The sequence below is a fragment of the Rhinolophus sinicus genome, linkage group LG03, assembly GCF_036562045.2.
Source record: "Rhinolophus sinicus isolate RSC01 linkage group LG03, ASM3656204v1, whole genome shotgun sequence".
NCBI classification, from domain to species: Eukaryota; Metazoa; Chordata; class Mammalia; order Chiroptera; family Rhinolophidae; genus Rhinolophus; species Rhinolophus sinicus.
The window spans coordinates 61,205,600-61,228,545 of NC_133753.1; the positions used below are offsets into that span (position 1 = coordinate 61,205,600).

A 22,946-nucleotide genomic window follows, 5' to 3' on the forward strand; every position below is an offset into this window, starting at 1 on the left:
AGATCACAAGATGAAAGTCCACCTTCTGGCTGGTGAAGGAGAATGGCTCACCTTCTGCACGACCCACTGCACAAGGCCCAGATAGTAAAGAATAGACATCACACATCCAAAGTAAACGATGACCGGTAAGGCCTATAATGAGAATAATGGGTAACTAGTGAGATATTACCGTAATCCCCACCTTATCCACAGTTTCATTTTCTGTGGTTTCACTTACCCATGGCTAACCACGGTCTGAAAATATTAAATGGACAATTCCACAAATAAACAATTCGTAAGTTTTAAATTGTGTGCCATTCTGAGTAGTGTGATGGACTCTTGTGCTGTCCTGCTGTGTCCTGCCTGGGACATAACTCATTGCTTTGACCAGTATGTACATGCTGGATACACTACCTACCTGCTCGTTAGTAACTTAGTAGCTGTCCAGGTTATCAAGTCATATCAACTGTTGCAGTACTTAGTGCATGTGTTCAAGTAACCCTTATTTTACTTAATAGCCCCCAAAGTACAAGAGTAGTGATGCTGGCAATTTGGATATGCCAAGGGGAAGCCATAAAGTGCTTCCTTTAAGTGAAAAGGTAAAGGTTCTCAACATCATATGCTGAGATTGGTAAGATCTATGGTAAGAATGCATCTTCTATCTGTGAAATTGCCTAATTTATAAATGAAACTTTATCATAGATATGTATGTGTAGGAAAAGACAGTATATATAGGGTTCGGTACTATCTGCGGTTTCAGGCATCCACTAGGGGTCTTGGAATGTATCCCACACGGGTAAAGGGGGCTACTGTACATTCAATGCGCACATGTATGCCATAATGGACTGAGTTTCAGGCCTCTAAATTAAGCTCTCAGGCTTCCAAGAGCAGCTGATACAGTGTAGATACTAGTGGCTATTTAAACACAAGCTAGGTTAGGAATAAATTTTAAATGTGTCACAAATCTATTATGCCATCAGTATGAAGCCACAGGGAGATGTTTTCTGAGCCTCCCTCCCCCACTCCTGTTTTATTCCAATTTCAGTATGATAATGATCAAAAGGCAAGAGATTAATGCTCTTTCCTCCACTAATGGGATCAAATCCTCTTCTTAGGGTCAAATAGGTATAGAGACTGGCTGATCACTTGGACACACATTTTCATCCGGTTTTATACCTCCTCCTACACTGGCCCTCATTCCTGCCTACAAAACAGATATGACCTGAAAAGCAAAGATATTGTTGACCAGCGTGTCTCCAAACAGAAAACTGGAGCCAGCCACAGTGTAATTCAGGAAAATCTGAAAGAAAAGAGAGAAAGTGAATGAGAGTGAAGCCAGGTAGGACACAGAGGAAGATGGGCTCAGCCTCATGCATGAGTAGGTCCTACTGCTGCTACTGAGGCTGGGCTCCCTGTGACAGTGTGGGGGCAGGCTATGTCCCCATGAGCTGCTCATTGAATGGCAGAGGACTCAGCAGTTCAGTCCCCTTTATTCATGTGATTAGTTGTACCCCAGTATACTCTTTCTTTCCCACCAGATCTTCTACCACAGTCATTAATAAGACACAGATCAATCTCCACATGCTTTCCCCATATCTCCTTTCTCTAGGGTTCTAAAAAAGCAGAGCCCTAGCTTTCAGTTTCCCATACCTGAACCTGGTCTCCCAGCCATTGAAATGCATTAAATCCAGGATCAGTTCTGATGACCAAGATCCCAAAGACAAACTGAAGACACAGACCCCAAAACACTGCCCTCCAGGACACCTGAAACCCAGAAAAACATTATTCCAATGTGAGTGCTACAGCTACCTGTTCATTACCTGGTTGGTGTCTTAAACTTGGGTACATGTACTCTGGGTGGAACCAACCTAGGAGATTAACAATAAATCTGGGGTAAAATGGAGTAAGGAGCAGGGGACACAGGGCAGTAATATGTAAAGAGGCACATAGGTCGATACAGTTTTAAAACTGTGTCTACAGGTTAGATGACACACATGCATACATGTGAATAAAAGCACCAGAAACCAATACTTTAATATTGCTATGTGCAATGCAAGCTGATTCTCTCTTGTATTCTATTTTCTTTCTTTCCATTTTTTTTCTTTTATTCTTTCTTTAACACTGGACTAAATACACAAAATTGATATCAAGGCTCACTAATAGATCATGATCTACAGTTTAAAAATAAGCGGTATCTGAGACAAACTTCTCTTTAAAACTTCTCTTAGGAGTCACAGGCAAATTCCAGAGATTGTTAAGAACTTAGGTCTCTGCCTTTGTAATCAATACTTGACACGTGCACTTTGTAATTAGTAACACATGGCCCTCAGCCCACCCTGCATACCCCAAACTCACTGCTCGGTGGTGTTTGGAGCAGGCAAAGAGGATGAGGACGAACATGCAGACTCCTGCAAAGGGGATCAACTGCTCAGGCCTTTGGGCTGTGTCTAGAGCCAACCATAGGATAAGGCCAATCAAGAAGACTCCTGCGAACACCCTGAAGAGGGAATGCCAAGACGTGTCATCAGCTCAGTGAATGAATAACAAATAATTAAACTTACCTCTAAAAAGTAGAAGTTCATCCCGAGCAAAAGTGAAATAACTCAGTAGATTGGACAAGAGATATAGCTTGAGAATCATTCATATGGTAGTTTCCTAGGTACCACCTCTCCCAACTCTTTTATTCACAGAATGAAGTTGAAAGAGTCGAATCTGAGAACACAAATCACATGACTTCCTTTCCTCAAGTTTCCATATCAGTAAGATGTGATATAAGACTCATTCTCTAAGACTGCTCTAATGAATAACCAAAATATTTTTTTTAAAAGGAGGAAAAGTATGGAAAAGTATGCATGGTCCCCCATGGATCACCCAATTTCCAACAACTCCAAGGACAAGAGTAAAGGCTAAGCCACAAATCAACTACTTGTGGTCTATGGTCCCTTGATGTACCAAACATGCTTGGCAATATACAGACTGGTTACCTCATGTCTGAATGTTGGAATCAATTCAATTCAAGGGAAAAATATTAGAAAGGAGCTCATATATCAAAACAAAACAAAAAGAGCATGTTGTCCATTGAGATCAGGAACAACAGCGACAACAAAAAGTATTATAAGTCAGGGTTGAATTTTGCAATTATTCTCACTGTGAACTCATCTCACTTAAAGTCAATAAAATGTGGCTTCCAGAATCTACCCGGCTAACGATTAGAGTCCTTTTAGCTTTGTCTCCTCAGTGTCAAATACATCAGTGATCCAAAATTTTGGTTGTAGTTTGCATGTTTCTCCAAATTATTGCTGCTGCAGATATTCTTAACACCGATTTTCTGCACATCCATTGGAAAATAGGCAAAAAAAGAGGAACTTTATAGAGAGTCTGGAAGTTATTCTGTCATTCCACACCTGTGAGCAAAGAACGCGTGGATGCCATAGTTAGTTAGATGAGCTGTGGCTACTGTTGAATCCAGTTCTGAATACACTGAACAGTAAGTTTGCTCATTAAACTCTAAGGAATTGTAAAAGACACCAGTGGGTGCAGGAAGTGTGGAGGACTAGACGGAAAAAAGCATAAAAAGAATCAGGGAACTAAGGGAGACACATATGACCACCAAATCAATTTGACAGCTTAATGAAACAGACTGACACTCTTCTCTGAGACCACTCCTCCTGCCCCTAGCACTGTTGAGACACGAAGCTACAAGAAACTGGACAGAAGTCCAGTGCTCAGAGACCTGTTGCCATTTGCTGTCTGAGCCTTGGTTTTGAAAATATAGGTGAGGGTCTGAGAGACAGCTCAGGAACTGCCACAGGAGAAAAGGGGAAGCAGGCTGGGGTTTGGGACAAGTTTTGGGACCAGGTATATTGAGATCCTTATCTCACTCACCATTTCATCCAAACCTTTAGGCAGAAGTTTTGAAAGGGCTTCAGACATCTTGTTAACTTTTTACCAAAGAAACTTTTTAGAAAGTGGTGAATTGGGACCAAGAGCACCAAACAGGTGAGGACGAACAAGGCCAGTGCCCTCTGGAAATCCAAGATGCAAGCTGCTAAGACGTAGGCAGCATAAGCTGAAAGGAGAAGGTGCAGAGTAAAGATTAGCAAGTCAGAGCTCCCCAGGGGCAAATGAAGCGCTAGTCATGAATGTCTGGGACTTCAAGGCAGAAAAACCCTCCAGCGACCTTGCCAACCAGCCCCACTTGTCAGACTGAGCTGCAGTTCTCAAGGACAAGCTAGATGGCTGTTTTCTTCTTGAGGATTCCCAAGGAATAGTTTGAATACGGCATATTTTCACTTGTCTTTAATGAAATATTTTCTACTTTATCTGATATCCTTTTCTGTCCCTGGGTGTAGATTTGATCAGACCCAGCATTAGACTCTTCAAAAGTCATCTTTTCTTAAAACTTTATAACCCCAGTCATTTTAGCCTTTCCTCTTGAGCAAAATCACATAAACAAGGCTACTACTAGGAAATACAACAGGTCCTCAAATAACGTCATTTCATTCAATATTGGTTATATCACTGATGAGATTCCTAGGAACTTAACATGTTTACATCAGCGAGCCGATGGTAAAATTGGTTTCATTATATGTTGTTTCACTTAAAGTTTCAGAGCCTATCGAGGATATTAAGTGAGGATTCACTGTACAGTCATATGGTCCTTACCCCATGGCACTTTGACTCACCCCAAAATATAATTGTGTTCTCATTATCACAGCCACCTCTAATATTGACGTCAAAGTCCTATATATCACTGACAATGTAATTTAAATAGTGGTTTGCTGATTTTTAAAAAATTTTATATCATTAATCTTACTAGTAAGCCAGCAAATAAGGAATGTATACCACAAGCTTCTCTTGTAAAGACTACAAGAACTATGCCCTGCAAATCAAGACACTAAAATAGAGACAAGCCCAGATTCCCTGAAATACGTAAGTCCATCAAATAGTACAGTTTTGAAAAATACTTTATTCTTAGATTTTACTGATTCCTAGAAGTGCAACTCAATAAATTACAGTTCAACTACCAGTAATTAAGATCTATATATCCCTTTAGATCGGTTTGTGAATAAATTTGCTTTTTGTCTAGAAGTTGTCTCGCCACAAGGTCATATTCCTCAAACAATGTGTCTCTTATTTCCAGGAATTCCCAGTACCTCACCCAAACACAACAGGCCCAGCAGGATCTTCTTGAACAAGCAGGCATGTGTTTTGCAGAAACTTCTTGCCCTGGTGAAAGGCTGTAGGCTCCTCCTGGTAAGAACCCAAAAATTAAGATACAAAAATTACTCCATCCCGTTTGTATCAATGCCCACAACTTAGATTACTTGGCCAGAGGGAGAACTTTCTGTTAATCAATGAGGAAAATTATTCATCAGAGGGACGTTAGGTAATGTTCCAGCAATGCCAAAAAGACCAGATCAAAACTTACCAATGGGCAGCAGGTCAGAATAACCCTACACAACCTGGACCTGCAATGTCCTCAGTAATCTCCTACTACATAGGTGGATACTGGTCACATCAGGGAGAGGCTCCTGGGACCTACTACTTCCCTGTTCCCCAGGGACAAGGGATTACTCAGCTTCCAGATTCAGAAAAGGGCCTTTTCTTCTGAGATGCAGCTTTGACCATTCCTCCCTGAAACCCACACAAACCCGTAACTCTGAACACTCAGATGTGCATTGACAGATGGGAAAGAAAACACCAAGAATCCCTGGATGGGCAGGGCTTGAGAGAAAATGCCTAGCAGGTAGGACTATTCAAGTTTGATTTAACATTTATATAGTGCTTTCTACGTGCTTGGCTCTTTCAAAGAACATTAAAATAATAACTCCTAAGAATTCTTGAGGTGGTTACTATTAAAATTCCCATTTTACAGATGTGGAAACTAGAAAATAGAAGTAAGTAACTTTCCCAAGGTCATGGAAGCTGTAAGGAGAAAAGACAGAATGTAAACTCAGGCAGTCTGGCTTCAGAATCTGAGCTCTTCACCATCATCCAATGCTGCACCTTACCTACACTCCAGGCTCACCCCTCTTGCCAGTCCCGAGGATTCTCAGCACACTGCAGTCATATGAGCAAAACGCTCTAATTTCCAAACTCTTAAAGCTCCAAAGGTGAGCCCCACAAGAAGGTCCCAGTAGGTCATCTTGCTGAGGCAGGACAGCTTAGCCAGGGCTGGGACCAGCCACTAACTCCAAACGCCTTGGGGTCTTGACTCACAGTTTTCCTGGCTCTTTCTCCATTGCTGTGTCTCCCATCTAACATGCTCCCTCTGTTCCTTATATATAGCCTTCCTTTTCTCCTTTTCCTCTTTTTCCTCATTCTCCTCCTCCTCCTCATTTCCCTTTCTGCAGGGAGCCCAGTCCTGTGTTAGCAGAGTAGAGTGTGTATTATCAGATATAGGTAATCTGAGAGAGGAGAAAACAATCTGTCACCACCCAACTGAATCAATTCAAGACGATACCTTAGGATCCTAAGGACTCTGCTACCTTTCCATACTTAATAGAAAACATACTGAGTAAAAAGTGTTGCTTAGAGGTGTCAGCATTCCTGAAGGACATATTTATCATTGGAACATCATTCACAAAGCATAGCAAGGAACTAATTTACTTTGAATCCTAGACTTCTTGTGTACCAGACAGCTTTGATTGGCTCCTCCAGACCTACTCTCCACCTTGCTCTGTGCCCAGCAATCTAGCCCTCTGGACTCTACCAAAGGGCCTCCATGCCCTCTGGCTTATCTGGTTGGATTCTGCCAGGGGGACCCAGAAGGAGATCAGAGTGTATGAAAAGACTGAAGTTGGTATTGAGGAGGTCTTCTTTAAATGACTCTCTTTCTGGGTTCTCTCAGGTCTTGTCTCTTTGGCCCTCGAAACAGTAAAGGTTCAATGCCTCTAGCCTCACGTTCTTGTACCATCCTTTCTTGTGGTTGCACCACATCTTGCACACGTCTTTGTAATGGTCTCTTTGTAAATTAACCCTCCTCTAATTATCCTAATTTAAGCATTCTATCTATCTCCTGTTAGGACCCAAACTGGTACATTAGGTGAAGCTGATATAAAATTATACCCAGTCAAATGCCAGTTCCACAAGGCCACCACAAAATAAGAGGGGCATACACTGGACCAAGACTCAATATAAATCACTTTTGGAAAAGGAAAAGATTTCCGCCATCACCTATAACCAGATTTGACCACGTCCTGGGAACTGAAGATCAGTGGGTACAACCAAAAATCAATTAAGAACACTCATTTCTGCAAAACCCATTAACACCCTGATCCTAGAAATATCAAGTTGGAACTGGACCTCTGGTTTAAAGAAAGTCATTTAGGTGCATTCCAAATGAAAAGAGAAAAAAGCTTTCTCATCCTTTAAACCAATTGAGAAGTAGAGAGGCCTGTGAGCAGGTTCATGAGCCTTGTATCCTGCTTGGCCCAGGATCTTGCTAAGACTACCAAGCTCTTTATTTTACATAATGGCACTGTTTGAGAGTTAGTGTTATATCCTATCGGGAAGCTGAATTGAGAAGAAATCTATCTGATAGATGGTAAAACTCAATACTAGCCCATAACTTGTTGTGAAGTATGTACCCACTGTTAAGTTCTCCCAGTATGTACATGGGAGGCTTTCCAGATATACACTAACAATAACCCTCTCACATGCCTTACTGCCTGCAGCTGCGAGTGATAGGACAAAACAGAGAAGGGTAAGGGGTGGTAGGTCATGCTAGCTAAACATAACATTAGAGGGCACTATAGGCCAGGCCTAGCAGCAAGAGTGTACATGCATTTTCTCTGTGACCCTATCTACAAGATATGGAAACTCTCCCAACTAAAGGAGACAGCTATGGAAAATCCCAGAGACTGAGGTGCTATCGTTGAGCGTTAGAGTAGAAAGCTTAGGACAGCTTTCAGAAAATCCATCTCTAGTGACTGTTGACATTGTGGCTCTGGGTGAATCTTTGCTGCTCTAGCTTGAAGTAAGAACTGAAAGAAAGGAAATGAGTCAACCCAGAGATAAATGATGGTCTGAGTAAAGGGTGAGGGCCTCCAGGCAGAATTGACCAGGATCTTTTCAGGGAGTCAAAGGTTTTATGTTAATGATGGCATAAAAAGAACTGGTCAGTGGTACTGTACTGGCTACCACTTTACCAGATTCAAAGCTGTGTATACAACTGGTTTCAAACTGGATGGACAAGGAGAGCTGGGTGGTTGTTAGGGACTCAAGAACAGTTACCAAAATTGTCCTAGAGAAATGGAGTCTGAGAAGCACAAAGGTTGTCAATACGCCAAAGTGGGAAGCCAAATAGGAGTTGGAAAACCAGAGGACACAAGAGAAAGGTCTATCAGATGGAAGCCAGAAAACTTACATTGGAGGTACAGACTCGGAGCACGTGGGGATGACCATTCTGAGAGCCATCAGCCTAGCTAGAGTGAGAAGGGAACCTAAACCAGAACACAGCCAGGTTTGCTGAGTTGTATTGGATGTACTGTCTTTGAAAGAACTCTCCCTCCACTTTGTACCCAAATCTCTGCTTGCTGTATCCATTTCAGATAACAGAAAACGTCAGAGCTTTTTCACACTAACAGTGTAGACCCAATGCCAAAGGTCCACAAAGACAAGAAGGACCTATGTGATAGGATTTCTAATTAGTCCTTCAACTCACCCTCAACTTCTTCCATTGAGAACTCTGTTCTCCCAAGCTAGTGGTTCTGACAGACAGTGGAGTCTTCCCCGATAAGGTGTTTTCTGTCACTCATCAGGGAGAGTCATGACTCTACCTTCAATGGCCTTTTTGAGCCAAACCCTTTAGTTCTGTTAGCAAAGATTTCTCAAATATGGTTAATGCCCATCATGGACTTCCTCTGCTGATACAATTTACCCCTATTTATACATTTAAAAAAATGATTTCAGTAGGAATTTGAGGACAAAGGAGCTCTAGCTCATCCAGCTATTGGTATCAGACTCAGGCCCTAATAGTAAACAAAATGAAAGGGGGTGAGGAAGAGCTCACAGCAAAGAAAGGCTGCTTAAAATTCTTCACATGGGACTTGCATTGACACAGAGGCCCGAGGTGCCCTTCCAGACCTCCTTGCTGGTAACTTGTACAGCACACACCCATCCACCTGTCTTGCAATCTCCACCCATCCCTACAAGGCTTACCACCATCCTTCCAGAAAGTCAGAACACACTGATAGGGCAGCCAGAAGAGAGAGCAGACCTACTTGAAGCAGTTGGGGAGCTAGGTGGAAAAGTGAGAAATAAAAATGATCTTTAAGAAGGAGAGGTCAGTGATACTCAATGATGTATAAAATTAAGCAGTACGGCAAATGAGAAGAGGCTAGATTTGGCAGTGAAGAGGTGGCTGATTCTGTTTGAGAGAGCTGTGTACAGGAGAGCAACTGAGTAAAAGCAGAATTGCAGGGGACTGTAAGCATATATGGACTACTTTTTTTTTTAAGTTTGTGAAGAAAAGAAAAACCAGATACTATTTATTACACACCTTTTACCAGGCACTGCAAGACCTCATCAGTCATCCTCCCCCAAAACACAAAGTTCATATTGTAAATTTAAAACAAAGAAATTGAGCGGGCCAGCAAGTGGCAGAGTTAGGATTTAACGCCCAGATCTTTCCATTACTCCAAGTAGCTTCTAATTAGAGATGTAAGGCTAGAATTCCAGAGGGATCATTCCAGAATTCTAAACTTATGATTGCTAAGAGAGTAGAAAAGAAGGAGCATGTAAGTATGCTTGTGAATGTCGAAGGCGCTTTCACAAAGGAGAGGACAGAAGAACTGATATGAAAGGTAAGGGGAAGAAGTTTGCTAAGTGGAAGTTTGCAGGGCGTTAGAAGAGAAGGTTGGGATAGCTCTAGAAGAGTAAACGCATACTTGAATGAGCCTAGCATTTTGAAAGAACAGTAGGACTCGCCGTCACTGGGAAACAGGGAGCATGTAAATGGATAGTGGGAGGAAAGCTTGTAAAGGAGAGAAGCCAGGTCATACAGATTATATGCCATGGTTAGGAATTTAGATATTATCTTGTAGGAAGTGGAGAGCCATTGAAGAATTTAAGCAAGGTAATAATGCAAGCAGATATGTGTTTTAGATAGACTTCTCTGGTGGCAGTGGGGTGGGAGATGGGCTGAGGGCCTTTAGGAAGTAACTGAAGGTGCAGAAGAGGACTGATAATAGGAGTGAATGGCAAAGGTGTTTAGAAGAGAGAATCAACATTAAGTGGAGTGAAGTTGGGATGACAATGAGGTTCCTGCCATGTGTGACTCAGTCAAGGTGAAAACATTCACCAAAATAGAGAATATAGGAGGATGTCCAGAGCTGAGGAAAAACAGACATGAGGAGGAAATGTGAGTTTATTCATCTTTGTATGCCTAGAGCCCAGCCCCCATCCTAGCATAGTAGGCAAGCCTCAAACCTATGCTGATAGGAGTTTGGTTTCAATGTTTAATTTGAAGTATATATGTGACATCTAGGTACAGATGTTTGGTGAATGGTTAGATATATAAGGCTGAAGCTTAGAACAAAGATGCAGCTTCAGATGTGGCTTTATGAATCAAGACATTAAGTGTAGAAGTGAGAAGAGAAGACAAATGACAGACCCTGAAAAGCAACATACAACGAAGAACACACAGAGACGTAGAAGAATTAGGAGGGGGTAGTGTCATTAAAATTTTTTAAATTAGCTTCAGGGAAGAAAGGGTCAAAAGGATCATGTTGCAGAGATTCCCAATGAAAGTGCATACAATAGACTTGATAAGTAGGTTTCCATTGCTTACCTGGGTTAGAGAATTTCAGCTGACCAGTGGTGGTGAAAACTAGATTGCACTGGGCTGAACAGTGAATGGGGAGGTGAGAAATGTTGTTGCAAGTAAATCCCACTTTTCCAAGAAACTTAGCCATGAAGGAAAACTATATCACAAGATTGAGGTAAGGTTGATTTGTTTGTTTGTTTACTGTAAAAGAATGAAACTTGAGCACATTTATAGATTGGGGAAGGGTCTAATGGAGAAGGAGTAACTGAACATGTAGGGGAAGGAGAGCCCTATAGAAGGGGATAGAAAAGGATGGGATTAAGAAGATGGGTAATGATTATCAAAAACATTTTTTAAAAAGGAACTTATAGGATATTTTTAAGTGATCATGGGGTATGGTATGATTAAGCTAGAATATCTGATGTGATAAGTTATATACAACAGATTCTAGGACAGAATATTTATGTACAACCTAAGTAGAAGTATGTGTAATACTGTATATCCACACAGAAAAATGTACAAAATGAGGATTTCAGGTAATATTTACTTGATTCTTTATATTTTTCCCTGTACTGTTTGAATTTCTTATGAGGAGCATGTATCATTTTGATAATGAAAATAAAATAAAGATATCTTCATTTGAAAAAAAAAAAGAAGATGGGTAATGAAATTGGCTTCAGACTGAGGGAAAGTAGGCCTTCTGATAAAGGAGAGTAAATATAAGGATTCATGCAGGTACAGGTACATTTAAGGTGGAGCATCTAGTAAGATAATTTACTGTTTAAACAAAAATAATAACAGTGTAATATGGGGTTTATAACATGTAGAAGTAAAATATATAAACATAAACAACAGTAGTATAAAGACTGGAAGGGGAACTATAGAAGTATACTATTATAAGATTCTAATACTATAGGTGAAAGGGTATAATATCACTTGAAGGTAGACTTGCTACGTTGAAGATGTACACTATAAACACAAAGCAAGCACTAATATAACAAAACGAAGAGTTACAGCTAATAAGCCCACAAAGGAGATAAAATAATCGTTTAAAAATATTCAGTTAATCTGAAGGAAGGCATAAAAAGAGGAAAGGGCATACAAAGAGAAAGGCATTAAAAAAGAATATGGAAAGACATCCCATGTTCATGGATCAGAAGAAATAATATTGTTAAAATGTCCATACTACCCAAAGCCATCTATGGATTCAATGCAATCCCCATCATAATAGTTCACAAAAATAGAAAAAACAATCCTAAAATTTGTATGTAACCACAAAAAAACCCAAACAGCTAAAGCAATCCTGAGGAAACAGAACAAAGCTGGGGGTATCACACTTTTTTTATTTCAAACTGTACCACAGAGTTATAATAATAAAAACAGTATGGTACTGGCATAAAAATACACATAGACCAATGGAACAGAATAGAGGGCTCAGAATGAAACTCCCACATATACAGTCAACTAATATTTGACAAGGGATCCAAGAACGCGCAATCAGGGAAGGATTGTCTCTATGACAAATAGTGTTGGGAAAACTGGATAAACGCATGCAGAACAATGAAATTGGACTCCTATCTTACACCATTCATAAAAGTTAACTTGAAATGGGTCAAAGACTTAAATGTAAGACCTGATACCATAAAACTCCTAGAAGAAAACGTGGGGAAGAAGCTCCTCAGCATTGGCCTTGGCAATGATTTATTTTGATATGACACCAAAAGCACAAACAGCAAAAGCAAAAATCAACAAGTGGGACTACATCAAACTTAAAAAGTTTCTGCACAGCAAAAGAAACAATTAACAAAATGAAAAGGCAACCTACAGAATGAGAGAAAATTTTTTTCAAACCATGTATCAGATAAGTGGTTAATATCCAAAATATATAAAGAAGTCATACAACTGAATAACAACAACAAAAACCAAACAATCCGATTCAAAAGTGGGCAGAGGAACTTAACAGACATTTTTCCAAAAAAGATACCCAAATTCCAACAGGTACATAAAAAGATGCTCAACATCAGTAATCATCAGAGAAATGCAACTCAAACCACAATAACCTATCACCTCACACCTGTTAGGATGGCCGTGATCAAGAAGACAAAAGATAGCAAGTGTTGGCCAGGATGTGGAGAAAAGGAAACCATTGTACCCTATTGATGAGAATGTATATTGGTTCAACCACTATGAGAAACAATATGGAGTTTCTTCAAAAAAATTTACAATAGATCTACCATATGATTCAGCAATTCCACTTCTGGGTACATATACCCAAAGGATATGAAACAGAATATTGAAAAGATATATGCACTCCCATATTTATTGCAGCATTATTCACAATAGCCAAGATATGGAAACAATCTAAGTGTCCATCAGTGGATGAATGGATAAAGAAAATGTGATGTGATACACACACACACACACACACACACACACACACACACACACAGAGGAATATTATTTAGCTATGAGAAAGAAAAAACTGCCATTTGCAACAACATGGAAAGACTTGAGCAAATTATACTAAGTGAGATAAATCAGACAGAGAAAGATAAGTACTATATATCACTTACATGTGGAATATAAAAAATCCAAAATCATAAAAACAGAAAGTAAAATGGTGGTTACTAGCTCATGGGAGGATAGGACAGATGTTATTTAAGGGTACAAATTTGCAACGAGTAGTAAATAAGCCCTAGAAATTAATCTACAGTACAGTGAATATAGACAATAATACTGTATAATAATTATCAAATTTGCTAAGAGACTAGAACTTAATGATTCCAACCACTATAAAGAAGCAAACTTTATGTAATGGGATGGAGGTGCTAATTATCGCCACAATGGCAATTGTATTTATTGCAATATATAAATATATTAAATTAACATGTGTACACCTTAAATTTGCTTGATGTTATATGTCAAATATATTTCAATTAAAAAATACGTTTACTTGCAATCCAGAAATTAGAGGAAGTTATCTGGGTAAACATTTGAGCTCATTAATTATGAATGGGGCCTTTACTTTTTATTTGTCTGGTTTCACTTTGTGGAGTCAAGAGTAACAGATAAAATAATAAATGTTCTTCAAATCCTAAATATTATTGTTAAGAAAATTTTCATAAAATCAGAGAAATGGTGTAATTGTAGTTAATGGAAGGAATGTAATATTGGGTAACCACTGAAAAGACAATCTGTTCTTAATGGATAACTGGGAAAAATAAACTAAAAATGGGAGAAATAAATTTGACATATTGAAAAAAAGAATTAAGACAAACAGAAACAAGTAAATAGCAAGATGGTATTTTTAAATCATTAAATGCAAATGACCTAAACACCTTAATTAAAAAGCAGACTGGCAGATTGGCAAAAAAACAACAACAACAACAATAAAAAACAAAAAAACAAGAGATATACTTCTCTTTTTCGGAGAGAAAGAAAAAAAGAAAGGACAAAGACAAATTATAAGGTAATATTATGTGTTATTACCGTGATGCATGAGGGAATTAGTGACAAAAATATTGAAACTTCTTGAAAAGGAATGATATTGGATTATATAGCAATTAGCAGAGGAGATGGGGATAGGTAGAATAAGTGGGGTTGAGAATTTGAGAAGAATAAGAGTTTTAGAACAACTGCTAAAGAGAAATAAGCAGGTAGTCCACAGGTAATAAAGTGAAGAGCCAACCCGGGAAGAAGGCTCAGGCAGTCCAGTTAGGGGCCAAAGTTCCACTTAATTATTTTTAACTGGGCTCTACATGAAGTCTAGGCATATCAGAACAGAAATTAGAGCTGAAATTAACAAGATTTATGGCAGGATCATTATCTTCTTTCCTAGTAATTAGCTTGAATGAAAAAACATTCATGTAAATGAAAAGTTTAATATGATCCAACTCTTCATTTCTGGAGTTAAGAACTAGAAGAGGTGGTAGTTAGAAAACAAGCTAGAAAAAAGTGACCCTTCCTCCAGGGCAGAAGAGCCAGCCCCTCTCAGGTGTGCTGCCCGTTCCCCAGCCATACACGAATTTAAGAAGGATGCCTCCCCGCCAAGCTAGCTCCAGGACCCTAATACCACTCAGCACTACCCCGGAGGGTCTGCAGGGCTGAGGGGAAAGGGATGCTCTCATCTAACCTAGTCTCCTTTGCTCTCAGCATATACATCCCCTACTTTATAGAAAGTTCAGTCTCTGGCCTTAATTACACCCCTTATTTTCACCTCAGTGCAGCTCTGATCCAACAGCTTCTCTGACTCCTTTTTTACATCTTAGGAAAAACTGCCCTTCCCATTTAGCAAGGCAAATTTCCAGCTCTTAATCTCAGTTCCACCTCCTGACAACTTCTAAGGGCCTTGTTCTAACAATTGCTTTTCTCACTATCAACATACCCTTCCATTGTCCATTCCTTCTCTTTCTGACTCTCCTGGCTCCTTTTTTCAACCATCAGATGTGCTCAAGTTTATTACTTCTTAAAAACAAATACCTCTCACCACCACCAAACTTTTTTGAATGTATAACAACAGAAAGAACCCTCCCTAAAATATTTATGTTTTGCTGAATTGCTTTATAGAAATGGATAAATTCAGAAAGAATAATGAAAACAAAGAGAAGCTAAAGTCAGTTTGTGTTGAAGGATAAAATGAAGGATTTCCTGAGGAACCAAGGAGAGGAGTAAGAGAGGGTAAAGACAGGGGTCTGAGTGTGTGTCCTGAGAATGGCTGGTTTTAATTAATCACTAAATCTTGCCAACTCTACTACAAAAGTGTTTCTGGGATTTAACTCCTCTAATCTATTCCCACATGTCCACATTGATATATATAAATGTGTATAAATATATAAATTTGTATATAGAAGTGAATTTCTGGAGAAGAAAGTAGAATTTAAAATTTTATTTTCTCTATGAAGTCACTAAGTTAACTCTTAAAAATAAAGAAAAGAGAACAAATTGAAAAACCCTTTTGTTTGGGAGCATAACATATGCTGGATCATATCCATATATTCCTTAGAAACTATTTAATATCCTCTTCTAAGCTTCACAGTGTATGAGTTGTGCACCTTTTTCATGCTATTGAACGTCGCTTCCATCTGACCTCTTTTACCCAAACAACTTTCTGGGACCAAATCCATGATCAAAATCAAGGATTCTTCTCACACCTCCTTCCTTGACCCCTGTTGCACATAACACTGTGGACTGTGCCTTCAGTTTTCCTTCTCTTTTGACTTCCAAGACTGTGCTTTTTTACTTCCACTATTATCCCTCATGGTGGGTCCTTCTCTCTCTCTCTCTTCTTTTTTCTGGTTGTTCTTTCTCCCCACCCGAAATCTGAGTATTCCAGAAGAGTTTTCTTTTTTTAAATGATATGGGTAAGTTAATTTCTAAGCCTCAATATTCTAATTGAAAAAAAGGGATTAAAATTAGTATCTACCTGTTCCTGTGAAAATGAAGTAAATTAATTACATAAAGCATTCTGCACAATAGTAAGTACTCAATAAATGTTAGCTGTTATTATTTTCATTGTTTTTATTTTTATTGTCAGTCCAACCAACACCAATATTGCTGAACTCCCATTATTTACAGCACAGGTTTATATAACAATTAATTACATATAAATATAGAGTGCATATGATAACATAAGGTGGCTGTGAGTCTTATCTTCACAATGAGACCACAAGCTCCCTGAGAACGGGGTCATTTTGATCTCTTTGAGTCCACTGGCCACACGTAGCCCACCCTAGTCCCTCACATCCTAACTGAACCAATTCAGGAACACCGGTACCTCTGGTGAGTGGAAGGCCTAAGCCCGTCCCCAAGGCCTTGTCTTTGCTCTTCAGTCCTTCTGGTTCTCTCAGGATTTTCTCCTCCTTCCTGTAAGCACAGGTAGAGTTGAGGTCAGGCGTAGGGCCCTGCAGGGGAGGTGGGTTAGAGAATAATCAAAGACCCTACAGGAGGCCATGCAGCAGATCACAAGGCTGTGCAGAAACTGAACTGGTGCATTACCGTGAGCTCCAGCCCCGTGGTCTTTACACCAGTCTCCACTGTGGACAGATCAGTGGCCTCTCTTTCATTTGTTTTCTTCATCTCCTATTCTCTTTAACTGAAAAACAAATTCAGGGCCAAGGCTGAAAGATTGACCATTCTATAATATGGGACGAGGGAGAATTTTTAGATCGTCTTGCCCCCAGGAAAAATAAAACAAAAATCTTTAGATGTTTAGTTGATTTCTTTAAGAACTAAGAATTAGGGAAATTGGAAGCATAATTTTAATATAATAAATAATGAAATATAGACTTCTATTTCTGTGAATAGGTAATAAAAGAGGTAATAAGATAGGGGTAAAAAGAAATGAAGACCAGGGTTCATTTAAATGAATCAGTGATTTCTTCACCCAAGGTCCCAGGACCTGGACTAAAAAGGACCCTGTTAGGTTCTTAGAAGGAAAAGTCAGGGGGTAACTACTCCTGTTACTCTGGGGTAAGAAGAAAGCAGAAAGGGAGGCAGAGGGCTGGGAAGGCCCCAGACCCTAATATATTGCTTAGAAAACAAAGGTTTTCAAGTTCCTGATTATATTGTAGCACAAGAATGGTTTTTGGAGTATCTAAGAACATCCTCATTAATAAAATAAGTCTACACTTAGAATAGTCAGCATCACTGTTAATTATCCTAAAGAAAGTTTTTAAACAAAATGAGAGAATCAAGAAACTAAAGCAAACATTGGAGCCTCACCATAAACAAACCTCACAGACAAACATTCAAATTTATAAGTTCATTCTGAGATGTTACTTTGCAGAAAATTTCCTTCCCCGTGGAATTTTATTTTTTAATGTGATCTCTTCAAACATTTAAAATATAATTTCATTAAACACACATAAACAGACTTTTGTTGTATAAATTAGTGCCTTTCTGTATAGGCAGAGACCTACCTGAATTTGGTCTAAATGTGATCAATTAAGATATTCGGCAAATCAGGTTCCCGCCCTCCCCAAACACACTTTCTTACACCAGCTTGTAGGATTCCTTCTGTCTCCTCAGTAAAGGACTGAAAGAAAAACTCAGCTCCAAGAGATCCTGACTCTGAAGGGAGGGAGGGGGACTGGCTTTCCTGTGATTGGCTCATTGGCAGAGTGGCCTCCTTACACTGTGCCTGTCATCCCTGTAGGAGAGTTAGATGCACACTTTTTTTTTTTTTTTTCAAGACAATTTTGCAGGGAATTCTGCAGAAACTTCTAACAGGCACATCAGCAGAAGCAATGCCCAGCACTGAGCTAGGCACTGGAAAGCGTGTAAAAGAAAAGAGAAAGGTCTCTGCACTCAGAACATTTATCAGCATTCTGTACTGGAATGACAGCTACTAGAAAACAACAGAAAGCAGAACTATACAGGATTCAATGCCAAATAATCTCTAGGAAGTCTTTTATTAATCCATCCAACAAATATTTGTTGAGTGCTCACTATCACCTAGGCACTGTTTTGGGTGCTGAAGACACAAAAATGAATGAGACATTTGTCTCTGACATGAATGAACTTACAAATCAGTAGGAAAGACACATGTGTCAGAAAGGCTTCACGGAGCTGGTAACAGTTGCCCTGAGTCTGGAAAGTCTTGAACGGTAAGTGGAGGGTCGATGATGGAGAAAGGGAAAGATATACCAGCAGAGACAGAAACCTGAACAAAAGTACAAACATGGTAAGGAGACTGCAAAAATTAGCTAAAGAATGGAGAGAAATGTTTAAGGAATTAATTAATGAAGAACACAGAATAAAGTAAGAAATTAGTTAAGGAATGGAGGGGGAAATGTGAGTAATCTATATCAAGAAATAAGTCTGGAGATGCTGGTAAGTACTAGATAGAGGTGGGCTCTCTGTAAGCCAAGCGAAAAGTTTGGACTTACTCTGAACCAAATTGGAAGGCAAGGGGAGGATGGATTGGAGGTTGTACATTGAGGACAGGGAGAGAGACCAGAAGAGAAAAGCAATAGTCCAAGTCATACATGGTGAGGCTCTAACCAAAGCAGTAGAAGAGGATGGATAGAAGGAAACAAGTCTATAGGACTTGATGATTGATTGGGCACGGGTAAAATGTATGACAGGGGAAAGGTAATTCTTCAAAATGATCTAATTTCTACCTATTCCTACCCTCCCGTAATACTTTGCTGCATATTGTTCCATAACATACAATGTTCTGTACAGAAGACACAGTACTCTAAATGTTTACTTTTCTCGCATTAGACTGTTATCTCCTCAAGCACAGGCTTTCTATCTTGTTCACCACTGTATCCCCAGGCTCAAGGCCTGAAATATATTAGACAATCAATAAATATTTGTAAGATGAGTGAAATAAACAAACATAGGATTCTGGTTTATATTATTGGGTATGTAGATGATGATAACAATCTCCAAAATAGGAACATGTTTTTCTATTTCCCTAGCTCCATGAGTGCATAAAAGCCCTAGCAGAGTAAACGAGTGTTATGTTCTGCAACCTTGAGAAATTCATTTCGCTTCCCCTGGGTCCCTTCGTTATTCCTTCCTGCCTAATTGCTTAATGCTCTCTCGCAAGATTATTATGAAAATTAAGTAATTTCATACAGAAAAAGAATTTGGAAAACAGTAGATGACCTTACAGCTATAGGCTACTATTGTAAGGTCTTATAGTAATTCAAGAAAATGATAGATATTTTCAATCTGATAGCTGGCTGTTATCCCAATGTGACTGTGATGTCTCTCTTACTCATCCTGACCCGTACTTTATCTCTGTTTTTCATTTTTATCTTACTGTTTCCCCGAAAATAAGACCTAGCCAGACAATCAGCTCTAATGCATCTTTTGGAGCAAAAATTAATATAAGACCTGGTATTATGTTATGTTATGTTACGTTACGTTATGTTACGTTATGTTATATTACATTATATTATAAAGACCCGGTCTTACAGTAAAATAAGACTGGGTCTTATATTAATTTTTGCTCCAAAAGACGCATCAGAGCTGATTGTCCAACTAGATCTTATTTTCGGGGAAACATGGTAGATAACTGCCAGTTCTGGGGCCACCCACAAGCGTAATGATAGGCACAGGTCCTAGCATTCAGTCCAAGTGAAATGATGCCAGTTATCACATCTCTCTCTTCGCTCACTCTTCCTCTTCCCTCTTTCTTTTCCTGTAGAAGGTGTAAAAATCCATATTCATCTTCTACAGTATTAATCTCACTTTTCAAGGGCACCAAGATTCCTTTCAATGCAGGTATTATTGACATAACCCAACTGCCAAAAAGAAATTAATCTGATGGCTACCTCCCCTCAATTAACTATTGGCTCACGAACAGAGTTGGGTTTCATTTCCCGCCTGCCCCCCTTCTTCCACCTCCCCTCTCCTCCGGTTCAAGCCTTTGTTTCTCAGTCTAGTTGTGTAAGGACTCAGCTCCCTGGTCCATGCTGGTGTTATGAGCCTTGCGCTTCCCACCCCCCACCCCCCACTGAGGCAGTCAGTCACCAGTTGTTGGTCGTCTGCTCACAGCAGCTCTCAGCAGCTCTCAGCAGCTCTCGCCAGCTGCCAGCCACTCATGGGAGCACACGGTAGCCCACAGCAGCTCATGATGGCTGCCAGCCACTCATGCTGGCCACCAGCTGCTCACACTGGCCCGCGGGACATGGTAGCCCACGGCAGCACTTAGCAGCTCATGGCAGCTCTCGCCAGCCAGCTGCTCACGCTGGCTGCCCGCCACTCACACTGGCTACCAGACACTCACGGCAGCACACAGTAGCCCACAGCCACTCACGCTGGCTGCCGGCCATAGACGCTGGCCACCGGCTGCTCCTGGCAGCACACGGTACCCCACAGCAGCACAGCACCCCGTGGAGGTACACAGGAGCCCATGGCAGCTCACCAATGGCCGGCAGCTCACCAATGGCCGGCAGCTCACCAATGGCCAGCAGCTCACGGCAGCCCAGCTCTAGGGAGAGCTGTTGTTCACAATATTAGCTGTAGAGGGCGCAGCTCACTGGCCCATGTGGGAATCAAACCTGTGACCTCGGCTAAGACCACAGTGTTCCAATCACCTGAGCCACCAGGCCAGCCCTAGGTTTCATTTTATAAGGGTTTTCGTTTTGCCTTATTATTTATAGCTTGATAAACTCTCTCAATTTACACATCAGGAAGAAAGAATTGATTTACCCAGAGTTAGCAGCTAGATAGTGACTAAGCCAAATCCAAATCCTGGGATCCTTATTCCCAGTTTTGTGCTATTTCTAGGCTGTTGGATGAAAAGTAATAGACACCTCTGTTTCTGCAGCCTTTCATAGTCTTTCAAAATATTTTTCTATACTTTCACTGTTTATCCTCATAACATTCCTGTAAGCAAGTCAGCTACTAATCCTATTTTAGGTACAAAGAAAAATGGACTCAAAAAAGATGAACAATTTGTCTGAAGTCATACAGCTAATTAGGACAGAGCCAAGATTAGAGGCTAGCTCTGGTCATTTCCATGGAAGCTGGGCCTTAACTCTCCTAAAGCCTGGGGGTTTCTCCTGGAAAATTAGGTGGCCTACCACAAACCCATCTGGGAAATAAGTAGGGAATAAATAATATATGATTTTATTCTCCCTGCTTTTACTTCTCTCTTGATTACTGGAAGAAGCAGGCAGAACTAGAACTTCCTCAGGAACTTCCAATGTTGGTCTTAATGGAGTAGTTTGTCTTTAAAGAATGACAGATGTATTCTGAGGGATCACATCTGAATTGGTATTTAGAATTAATACCAGTCTTCTCAAACACTTCCAAACCTTCCTCCTGAAGACAACAAAAAAAGCTAGATAAAATATATAAAACAGCAGTTTGCAGGCATTGCAGAGTGACCAATGGAGACAGAACTTGAAGGTCTATGATCCTGAAGAAAAGGGAAGCATAGCAGTTGAGTTCCACATTTGTGCTAGCTCTTTTTCTGAGGGCATTTTATTTTCCAAATCACAATGCAGTGAAATAATACCCAAGCAGTCTTATAAGGTTGAAGACAGCTAGAGTTTGGAGTTTGGGGCAGCCAAAATGGCTGCAGTTTGAGGGGAAAATCATCAAAAGAAGGAAAAATCCTGCAACCAAGTTTTCAAGTCTTGGTCAACTTACAAGTTGTATATGTTCAAAACAAGACACCAAGAAACAGCAAAAAACAGTAGCTGGCATGCTAAAGACCTGAGAAGAGATTTCAGCAGCTGTGTGGTGCTGGTGAGGTAAGTGTTAGTTTCAAGCCCCACTGGATGTGGACCTTGATAAACACATCAGTCTTTCTACTGAGACCCTAAAAGGGCCATAGCCCAATAATAAGAAACATACCTTAGGAATAAAAGCTATGCCCTAAGGGAAAGGCAAAGCTGAAATAACAAGCATAAAACAAAGCCTCAACAGGGTCAAGTCAATCCATTTCTACCCTATACACCTGACGAGAAATACTAACACTTTTCAAGTATATATAACATCATCCAGAGCCTCCATAAATTTACAATGATAATGTCCAGCATCTACTTTAAAATTACAAGAGATATTCTAAAAAAATAGGACCAATTGACCAATACCAAGAGAGAAAAAAAAACATATAATAGAAACAAATTCATAAATGACTTAGATATTGGAGACATCAGACTGCAAAGCAAATTCAACAGTACATGAAAAGGATCATCTACCATGGTCAATTGTGATTTATTCCAGGATGCAAGGATGGTTCAATATCTGAAAATCATTCAAACAATGCGAGGGAGGAATTGGGAGTATATTGACTTTAGGTGCATGAAGAACGTTTACCAAGATAGTCCGTATTCTGAGCCCTTAGAACATTTAAAAGAATTGATATCATACAAAATATGCCCAAGGACAAAAAGGTATTAATTAGGAATCATTAACAAAAAGATATCTTGACAGTCCCTAAATATTTGGAAATTAAACATGATACTTGTAAATAACCTGAGTCAAAGAAGTCACAAGGGAAATTAGAAAATAATTAAACGGAAATGAAAATATATCAAAATCTACGAAATACAACTGAAACAGTACTTATATTAGAAAAGAAAAAAGGTCTAAAATCAATTATCTAAGAAGACATCATGCACTAAAGAAAGGAGCTAGGTAGCTTTGAACACCAGCATCCTTCTGGCACCCCTGAAGTCTTCCCACGTGGGTGACCCCCTTCTTGAGCTTTAAGAAGTTCTTTACACTGTTT

At 39.8% G+C, this 22,946-nt stretch overlaps 1 protein-coding gene and 1 long non-coding RNA gene across 6 annotated transcripts in view; one reads left to right on the top strand and one right to left on the bottom strand.

Moving 5' to 3' along the window:
- SLC28A2 (solute carrier family 28 member 2) overlaps nt 1-17,785 on the bottom strand; it is a 35,187-nt gene extending 17,402 nt beyond the window's left edge. For 3 of the 4 annotated variants that reach the window (XR_012494764.1, XR_012494763.1, XM_074327802.1), the window contains exons 1-9: nt 17,668-17,767; nt 16,745-16,841; nt 16,524-16,612; nt 5,141-5,232; nt 3,865-4,048; nt 2,335-2,476; nt 1,630-1,743; nt 1,202-1,279; nt 52-132 (exon numbers count right to left, since the gene is read on the bottom strand). Coding sequence is in view for 2 of the 4 variants with exons in the window: in XM_074327802.1 (XP_074183903.1) it covers nt 52-132; nt 1,202-1,279; nt 1,630-1,743; nt 2,335-2,476; nt 3,865-4,048; nt 5,141-5,232; nt 16,524-16,612; nt 16,745-16,825 (861 nt within the window). In the remaining 2 variants the exon portion in view is untranslated. Of the gene's footprint in view, nt 1-51; nt 133-1,201; nt 1,280-1,629; nt 1,744-2,334; nt 2,477-3,864; nt 4,049-5,140; nt 5,233-16,523; nt 16,613-16,744; nt 16,842-17,667 lie in introns of all 4 variants that reach the window. The other variant, XM_019756647.2, reaches the window with a different exon arrangement.
- LOC141570593 (uncharacterized) overlaps nt 1-22,946 on the top strand; it is a 49,609-nt gene that overhangs the window by 10,300 nt on the left and 16,363 nt on the right. Inside the window, exons 3-4 of one of the 2 annotated variants that reach the window (XR_012494766.1) lie at nt 3-125; nt 5,123-5,235. This is a non-coding gene — a long non-coding RNA (uncharacterized LOC141570593). Of the gene's footprint in view, nt 1-2; nt 126-5,122; nt 8,799-22,946 lie in introns of those variants that run through there. The other variant, XR_012494765.1, reaches the window with a different exon arrangement.